The sequence below is a fragment of the Babylonia areolata genome, chromosome 22 (assembly GCF_041734735.1).
Source record: "Babylonia areolata isolate BAREFJ2019XMU chromosome 22, ASM4173473v1, whole genome shotgun sequence".
Lineage (NCBI taxonomy): Eukaryota > Metazoa > Mollusca > Gastropoda > Neogastropoda > Buccinidae > Babylonia > Babylonia areolata.
The window spans coordinates 12,840,215-12,850,214 of record NC_134897.1 but is presented as its reverse complement, the minus strand read 5'-3'; the positions used below and the strand labels follow the sequence as shown (position 1 = coordinate 12,850,214).

The 10,000-nt window shown below is 45.5% G+C and overlaps 1 protein-coding gene across 2 annotated transcripts in view; it reads right to left on the bottom strand.

The window, feature by feature from the left end:
• Window positions 1–10,000, bottom strand: part of LOC143297195 (scavenger receptor cysteine-rich type 1 protein M160-like) — a 71,733-nt gene that overhangs the window by 25,241 nt on the left and 36,492 nt on the right. For both annotated transcript variants that reach the window (XM_076609399.1, XM_076609400.1), the window contains exons 10-14: window positions 8,695–8,997; window positions 6,786–6,954; window positions 4,697–4,848; window positions 2,863–2,973; window positions 1,407–1,622 (exon numbers count right to left, since the gene is read on the bottom strand). In XM_076609399.1, coding sequence (XP_076465514.1) covers window positions 1,407–1,622; window positions 2,863–2,973; window positions 4,697–4,848; window positions 6,786–6,954; window positions 8,695–8,997 — 951 coding nt within the window. The remainder of the gene's footprint in view (window positions 1–1,406; window positions 1,623–2,862; window positions 2,974–4,696; window positions 4,849–6,785; window positions 6,955–8,694; window positions 8,998–10,000) is intronic.

Genomic DNA, 10,000 nt, shown 5'->3' with positions numbered 1-10,000 from the left:
TTGTCAGTCTGTTGTTGTTTGTTGTCAGTCTCTTTGTTGTTGTTGTTGTTTGTTGTCAGTCTCTTTGTTGTTGCTGTTTGTTGTCGGTCTCTTTGTTGTTGTTTGTTGTCAGTCTCTCTTTGTTGTTGTTTCTCAGTCTCTTTTGTTGTTGTTTGTTGTCAGTCTCTTTGTTGTTGTTTGTTGTCAGTCTCTTTGTTGTTGTTTGTTGTCAGTCTCTTTGTTGTTGTTGTTTGTTGTCGGTCTCTTTGTTGTTGTTTGTCGTCGGTCTCTTTGTTGTTGTTTGTCTCTTTGTTGTTGTTTGTTGTCAGTCTCTTTGTTGTTGTTGTTTGTTGTCGGTCTCTTTGTTGTTGTTTGTTGTCAGTCTCTTTGTTGTTGTTTGTTGTCGGTCTCTTTGTTGTTGTTTGTTGTCAGTCTTTTTTTGTTGTTGTTTGTTGTCGGTCTCTTTGTTGTTGTTTGTTGTCAGTCTTTTTTGTTGTTGTTTGTTGTCGGTCTCTCAACGGAGGACTCGGGACCATGACTGTTTTTTGTCTTTATGACCTTTGTTCAAACGTCTTTAGGGAACTTCAAAAAGTTCAGAATTTATTTTTTGTAACTGTATCTACGTGTGCCATGTCTCGCTTCATTCCAGCTACTCAATGAAGCGAACAAGGTGTAGGTATTTGAACCGCCACCATGAAACACACCTTGACTGCAGAGCTCAGTCAGAACAGCGGGAAATATGTGGCCTTCCTTTCAATGGTTCTAAAAAATTCCACACTTCAACACGCAATCCAATGCATGTAGGGGGGAACACCCCCCCCCTCCGCGTCCCCTCCCCCCCCCCACCACCCCTAAAAAACACAAGAACAAAAATAAGTTTCCTTGACACTGTAATTCCTGAACCCCGAGGTCAAGGCTACAATCATTTCAATTTAATTCTGAAGTTATATGTCCACTAACTTAATATTGGAATAACCCTTGCAACTGTCAATACATCATGATTGAATAATATAAATGGGCAGTTTCATGAAACATCTTTCTATCATGAACATTTTTCCTGCTCTGAAGAAAAGCAGATGGGAAAACACACACACACACACACACACACACACACACACACACGAGATTAACGAGAGCAAAATGTCCAATAACTATCTTCACACGCTCGCACGCACACACACACACACACACACACACACACACACACACACACACGTACACACACACATACAGACAGAGACAGACAGACAGACAGAGAGAGAGAAGAAGAAGAAAGAACAACAGTATCACACCACCTTGTGCTTCAACAAAACCACCAATTATTTTACACGCACAGCACCACCATCTCCCCCACCCCCCCACACCGCCCACCTCCTCACGCCCCCATCCACCCCCCCCCCCCGAACCCCCCCCCCCCCTCCACACACCTTTGCTGTCGGTTGCGTGATAGCAAGCCACCGAGGCATACTGGTTATCGTCACAGGAATGGTCGTTACGAACCACGGAGTGAGCGCAGTCCTCCAGGTGATTCTCGGTGCCAGTGCAGTTCACCTGGGCCATGTTATAGCTGTTGGCATACCCGTGAGGACTGCAGCACGAGTAGGACAGTCCGTGGCTGAAGCCCAGCTCCCGACACACCACCGCTGGGTGAGGGTGAAATCAAAAGGAATGCACACACCTGGTCAGTAACCAGCTGGAAGGAAGGCTGTGTAATTCGGGGCCTTCCTTTTCTCATCATGGCGCCACACACAGCTGCATACGTTTCTTGCACACACACACACACACACACGCTCGCACGCACACACACACACACACACACACACGCACGAACACACACACACACACACACACACACACACGCACACACACACACACACACACACACACGCATGCACTCACTCACGCACGCATGCATACACACACACACACACACACGCACGCATGCACTCACCCACGCACGCACGCACGCACACACACACACACACACACACACACACATCCACTGTGACAACTAGTTCTAAAAAAATCCCACAGGCACTGACCCTCACCCTCTCACACAAGGGCAGCTAAATAATGAAAGAGAAGTCAGCTGAGGTGTGAAACACACACAACTTGCCACGGACGCATAGTTTTGAGAAGTGTGGCCGTGGAGAAGGTTGGAACATTGCACTCACTCCTTGCGTTCTCACAGCTACCAGTGTTGACCAGCACTGCCGACGGGCGCAATAGCCGAGTGGTTGAAGCGTTGGACTGTCAATCTGAGGGTCCCGGGTTCGAATCACGGTGACGGGGCCTGGTGGGATTTTTACAATCTCCCAGGTCAACATATGTGCAGACCTGCTAGTGCCTGAACCCCCTTTGTGTGTATATGCAAGCAGAAGATCAAATACGCACGTTAAAGATCCTGTAATCCATGTCAGCGTTCGGTGGGTTATGGAACCAAGAACATACCCAGCATGCACACCCCCGAAAACGGAGTATGGCTGCCTTCATGGCGGGGTAAAAACGGTCATACACGTAAAAGCCCACTCGTGTGCATACGAGTGAACGCAGAAGAAGAAGAAGAAGAAGATCAGCACTGTCAGTGTGTGGATTTATCTGACACTGAGTCTTATCTGCCAATTCCCTGGGTGGGTGGGAGGGGGTTCACTTTCATGGGACTTAAATATGTGTGTAACCGCAGTAGCCTTGTCAAGCCAAAATGGAAGTGTGGACAAGTATGAAAAATAAAGATAATAATTTAAAAAAAATCTTTGTAAAGAACTGTTCGTTCAATTCTTTTCAATTATGGATTTTTTTTCTCCAATCCCTACGACGAGAAAGAAATACAGTGATGAGAACAAGTGGTGAAACAGGCGAGTTAACCAAACTACAATTCTTTACCAGTATCCTTGTCGTCAAAACCTTGCCCGCACACGGATCCCCACCGGCCGTATTCTTCACTGAAGACCATCAGCATTCCATTGGTTTCGCTGTTCCCCCTTACCAGTTTCACTGCACACACACACACACACACACACACACACACACACACACACACACACACACACACACACACACACACACACATTAATACATATATTATTGTGGAGTGATGGCCTAGAGGTAACGCGTCCGCCTAGGAAGCGAGAATCTGAGTGCGCTGGTTCGAATCACGGTTCAGCCGCCGATATTTTCTCCCCCTCCACTAGACCTTGAGTGGTGGTCTGGACGCTAGTCATTCGGATGAGGCGATAAGCCAAGGTCCCGTGTGCAGCATGCACTTAGCGCACGTAAAAGAAACCACGGCAACAAAAGGGTTGTTCCTGGCAAAATTCTGTAGAAAAATCCACATCGATAGGTAAAACAAATAAAACTGCATGCGGGAAAAAATGAAAAAAAATGGGTGGCGCTGTAGTATAGCGACGCGCTCTCCCTGGGGAGAGCAACCCGAATTTCACATAGAGAAATCAGTTGTGATAAAAAGAAATACAAATACAAATACAAATTATGCATGTACACGCATACATGACACACCTGCATTGTTCCCCCACCGCCTTATTCCCATACCCTGGTGCACACTCCGCTGAGGACCAAACTCTGCGGCAGACCTGCAGAAGGCAGCTTTCTTCATGAAGAGATCAGTGCGGACTGACTGTGTGACAGCCAACACGGAGAAGAAACCATCTCTCTCAAACCCAAAAGTAAAGGGGGGGGGGTGGGGGGGGGGGGGGGGGGCAGGGGGGGGGGAACCTGGCACAGTCATGCCACATTCACGCAAGAGAAGATGGACTTTACACCAACCTTTCCAGCACTTTATCAATTTAGGAATAAAAACAACACCCTGATTGTAATGACATAATTGCATAATTATGAAATACATATAAACACTGAAACAGGCAAATCCAGAAAACAGTACCCTCTAGCAGTACATCTTTCCATCGACAGTAAAGAAAAAAAATCTAAAAGCAACAAGTCACCAATTTTCTAGTTAAAAAAAAATCTAAAAACAGTGTGAACTTGGAAACGGAAAAAAGCCTAATGATAAAAATGTACGGAAAAAGGAATGGCAAAACGGGACAGTGAAGAGATCTGACACTATTCCAAACTGAGTCCCTGGCATCCCTGTACGTCATTTGACTGCAACGGACACTTTTGGCTGGTGAAGAATGCTTCGGAAAGAAAGATGATTAAAACTGTACATTTTGTCTTCCAAGGAGATCATAGTATGTACACATTTCAAATGCCCCTGCCTGCTTACCAGCTTACTATCATTCACATTCAGTAGTCTGTTACATTTTGATACCGTAGAAAACCTTCATTTATCTCAATGTCTAAGAGACGCACAAATGAACGACAATTGATTATCTTTTGCCTTTCAGGCAACAGATATGTTCATACCCTGAAGTAACAACTCTCAAATTACGGTCTGGTTTGCCATACACATTCACTTATGTTTCACTACACGAAAGCTGCAGAATGTCACTTTAACTCACTCAGTACGGCCAGTCCACTCTTCTCCTCTACACAGACCCCTCGGATGTCCAGTGGGTGTCTGAATGACCCAACCTTTAGCTTCCGTCGTCAGAATTGTGGTATTCTTTGTCAACATTCACCTCTTCAGTGTAAGAATCTTCCGCTGGTAATATTTTGATGGTGGTTAATGGGGTGAAACGCTGTTAACGTTGTCTCTTTCGCCGTTCGTATGGAAAGAGTTAACAAAACAAAAGTCACTCACCTGCCGAAGTGCACTCGACATAAGCGTCTCTTGAATAGCCGGAGTATTCCACAATCCAGTCGCCTTCACAGTCAAGCAATGTTTCTTCATCTCCGTGGCAATACAGATCCTCAACAGCGAACGGGAGACTTTCTAGGTCAAGGTCAGGCCGACTAGGAAAAAGCAGACAGACTCCCGGAATAAACATTGGGAATACAAATATTTATTTGCATAATATGTATAAGATATAAAACAAAGCAAGCGTATATAGTACCACCAGAAGTTGGTTCAGCCAAGAAATGTAAACATCACGCGGGAAGGAGAGGTGGTGAACACTGCCACCCCAACACACACTGTCCAGCAGCCAATGCTGCAGAAAGAAAGGCAGAAAACTAATACTCGACTGTCATTCCCACTGAAACTACCATGCAAAATACTTGTGGGGAACCCCCCCCCCCCCCTCCCAAAAAAAAAGGACCTCACAAAACACTGCAGTCTGATCATTCCTGCACTGCTGTGAGATGCACAGTGTTGTTTGGGGAAGCTGTCAGTGTTCTATCAAAACGGTCATTCATAGTTGTGACTGATGCAAGAATAAACGAAGACGAGAAGTGACTGTTGTCTTGAGAGACCATCCACCGCAAGGAAATGACACAGGTCTGCTGCCCCAGGTACACGCACGCACGCACACACACACACACACACACACACACACACACATATAAATTATATATATATACATACATATATATATACACAGGGTATTATAATTAGTTATTATTAGTAGTAAACATATATATTATTAAATACACACACACACACACACACACACACACACACACACACATACATATATATATATATATATACATATATATATATATATACGCGTATGCCCTCATGCGTAACATTTGATATCTGTGCACCATATCTACAGGGTTTACAACACGTTAACTCCCCAAAAGTTTTCTTCATAGGCAGCCTGGAGAAGTGATGCTGAATGGCCGTCCTGTCAAACAGCGGTGTGTGCAGACCGTGGAAAGAGCACCTCTCCTAACCACAGGTGCCTTCTTAAAATTCTTGCACATGCACTTCCTTTTTTTTTTTTTTTTTTTTGCAAGAAAACCACAGCTACTGTTTGTAGACCACTGATTAACTGCCAGTTTTTGGCTGAAATATCTTCTTTTTTTTTCAAACTCACTTTTCAAGGTGTTCATGGTGCACTTGCACCTGAAACGACAGTTAGTTTAATTCATTCATTATTTTGTATTTTTGTGTATTTTGTATTTCTTTTTATCACAACAGATTTCTCTGTGTGAAATTCGGGCTGCTTTGCCCAAGGAGAGCGCGTCACTACACTACAGCGCCACCCTTTTTTTTTTCTTTTTTTTTGTTGTATCTTTTCATGCGTGCAGTTTTATTTGTTTTTCCTATCGAATTGGATTTTTCTCCAGAATTTTGCCAGGAACAACCCTTTTGTTGACGTGGGTTCTTTTACGTGCGCTAAATGCATGCTGCACACGGGACCTCGTGTCATCCGAATGACTAGCGTCCAGACCACCACTCAAGGTCACTAGTGGAGGGGGAGAAAATATCGGCGGCTGAGCCGTGATTCGAATCAGCGCGCTCAGATTCTCTATCTTCCTAGGCGGACGTGTTACCTCTAGGCCATCACTCCACGTTTAAGAGGTGGTGGCAGACCACATGAACCTTCCAAAACTTGAACGTCTCAAACCAGATTCAAATCATGGTGCTTAGAGCATCGCCGGCCACTAAGTCATTGTATGTCTCAAATTTTCAGACATAAAATGAAATCATGCCTTCCTCTATTAAGCAATCCTGCCAGGAGCCAGTTGCATTGCTCGGACGAAGAGTCTAGTATGTTCGCAAGCCGCTATTAACTGTGTGTAGTATGGAACTGACCAATGGCGTAGTTCGGTCAACGTAGGCGTTTAGTCACGCGTAATTGTCAAAAGGTTAGAACCAAGCAATGCAACTGGCTCCTGAACGTTTTGTTTTAACAAATATACACGCACGCGCTCAAACATCCACGACATCAGCCAGGGCCATCACCAGACAGAATAACGAAAGAGCAGATGTTATTTCTCACTTATAGTAGTATGGTGTCTCCCCGGTGGCAAAGCCAACACTTTTACAGAAGACATGGGCCTCAGCGTCGTAGAAGCCCTGGCCATCGATTCGTTCCCAGTCATGGTCTATCTTCACCTCCGCACGGCCTTTGGATCCTCCCTGAGGGTTGATGCGGAACTCCACAGGGTCTGCAGACACAGACTGGTTGAGTCAGGCCCTGGAGAAAAAGACTGATTAATTAACTGACTGATGTGGATACTTATATGGCGCCTATCCTCGGCCACAGACCCTAACTCGAAGTGCTCTGCAAGCGATGTCATTGCGCGGTCTCTATGGGTAGATCTGACTAACAGCTGGTGCTCATCATTCGTTTCCTGTCTCATTCAGTCACGCACAAGCGCACGCGCGCGCGCACACACACACACACACACACACACACACACACACATATACACGCATTCGCGGGCGTACGCACATGTACATCATGATGGATTTTACTACGAACTTCTGCCAGGGACAACTCTATTGATGTCATGGGTTCTTTTACGTGCGCAAAGTGCAAGCTACGAACAGGACTTAGGTTTATCGTCTCATTCCAATGACTAGCATCCAGACCACCACTCAAGGTCTGGTGGAGGGACAGAAAATTGTAGCAAGTGTGGATTCCATCCTGTGTACTCAGGTTCTTTCACTTCCTTGGCAGAGCGTTGTCCCACGGCTACCACTCCACTGCAAACACTACAGCACTTGTATTGTTGGGATACTGTCACATTTCAACTGTGTTAGGGTCTCTCTTCACGCGGCTACCAGCAGTTTTTGTCTTAATTAAAAAGCCGCTGTGAGTTTCAGTTTCAATAGCTCAAGGAGGCGTCACTGCGTTCGGACAAATCCATATACACTACACCACATCTGCCAAACAGATGCCTGACCAGCAGCGTAACCCAATGCGCTTAGGCCTTGAGATGGAACCGCTGTGAATGCTTCAGCAACGTCAGTTTCATTTTAAAAGACAGCGGTTTGTAAGTTTGTGTGCACCATGAATACGTGGTGTAATTCTTGAAAGAGAGAGAGAGAGACAGATAGAGAAAGAGAGAAGAGAGAGAGAGATAGTGTGTGTGTGTGTGTGAGAGAGAGAGAGAGAGAGAGAGAGAGAGAGAGAGAGTGTGTGTGTGTGTGTGTGAGGATGGTGGGGGATATGGTTAATTCCGGTTTCGGGCACCAGGCGGACATCAAATCAAGCAGACATACATACACTTCTCTGCTTTACATTAAACAAACCGCAGGTAACAACGAGAACAGGCTTCCTTCCAGCGAGCTGCAGAGTGTTCAAGTGGAATCTTATCAGCTGATGAGGACATTGCACTTTTCAGTCCACAATTAACAACACACCATGGATTTAAGCTGCTTCTCTTTTGAACAGGTAAAGAATCTGAAACTGCTTGCAAGTGTTTCTGAAAGACTTCAGTGTCTGACAGTTACATGTGTACACAAGATCTGCACTACGGAAGATGCACCACAGATGCACACCATTGCACGTATCACAAGCAACGACGCGATATAATAACACTGCACCCAAACTTTCTCTTTCTCTGTCTCTGGACCTTGCAATTGGAATGAACTTCCTCTTTCGCTTCGTCAAGTCTCCACACTCAGCTCTTTCAAGTCTGGCCTTAAAACCCACCTCTTCCCAAAATAGCCTCCCTTCCCTGCCTCTTCCTTGTCTATAGTTTCTTCAGTTTTAGAGTTATGCGTGCGTGAGAATGACTGGTGCGAAAGCGCTTAGATTTGTCTATGCACAAGATTCAGCGCTATATAAGTACCATTATTGTTATTATTATTATTAAACTCTCTCTCTCTCTCTCTCTCTCTCTCTCTCTCTCTCCCAGATGGGATCAACCATGTAAATAACCAAGCAAAGCCAACCGAACCTGTGCTGTCTCTACAGATCACTTGGGCGGCGCTCCCATCTTGGCAGTCTTGAATGGAAGTGGAGAAATCCCCTCGACTGCACTCATTCACGCTGTTTTCGCTTCCGCTGCAACTGAGTTTGCTCAGAACGTATGGAAAACTGTGGGCGGGGTACTTGACGGCAAACCCATTGACATGGTTTTTCTCATTACAGATGACACTGGCTTCAGAGTCGGAAAAGTTTTGCCCACAGACTGTGCCTTTGAAGCCATAGCGACTGGCCTTAACAGGTCCAGTCTTGCCTTCCATCGCCACGTGGAGATCTGAAAAGGGACAGCAGAGCGCAGGTCAGTGCGGTGTTTTGTGGTGTTCTGTCATGTTCCATCGTGTTGAAAAATACCATAAAACAGCATTCTCAATGTACCGTTTGTTGTTTTGGGTTACAGATGTAATTACAATGCACCTTGTTGTGTTATACTGCTGCGCTGAACTACTTTGTCATACTTGAATGAAGTTGGGTTTTTTTAAAAATCCATTATTACTGCAGGTCTGTCGACGTGCCACAGTGTTATATTACTCTATGCTACTACTGATATATCGATTTGCTCTGTGCTGTATTATCACAACAATTTTTTCAGTATCAAATTTACGTTCTTTATAAAAGCCCAAACGCTTCGTCACACTGAAACGCCACCAAATGTTCTCCCGGCCTGCCTGCCGATCCCTGTACCTATAAAAGCCAATTCTCCCGGCCTGCCTGCCGATCCCTGTACCTATAAAAGCCAATTCTCCCGGCCGGCCTGCCGATCCCTGTACCTATAAAAGCCAATTCTCCCGGCCTGCCTGCCGATCCCTGTACCTATAAAAGCCAATTCTCCCGGCCTGCCTGCCGATCCCTGTACCTATAAAAGCCAATTCTCCCGCAGAAATTAGCCAGGCTCATCTTTTTTTCAGCTGTGAGTTTTCATTTCGTCATAACCCCCTTGTCAACCACATGATCGTGTGCAAATTTGGTGCATCCCAATTTTCATGGCACCGTTTATTTGTCTGTAAACTAGTCACCCGATCTAAACCCTTCCTGCACGGATTTGGGTCCAGTCTTCCAGTCTATTGTTGTCGGAGAAATTGGATGGTTACCTGTCTTTTGGTGCAGCAAAGCGGGATGAAGGAGGGAAACAAGCCATGTGGCAAATAATTCAACCTTCTCTCCCCACATATCTCTATCACCAGAGCCCCCCCCCCCACCCCATCCCCCATTCCCCCCCTTCCTCCCTATCTCCGTCTCTCAACACACACACACACATTCAGTTCGTATGTAAATTCTAC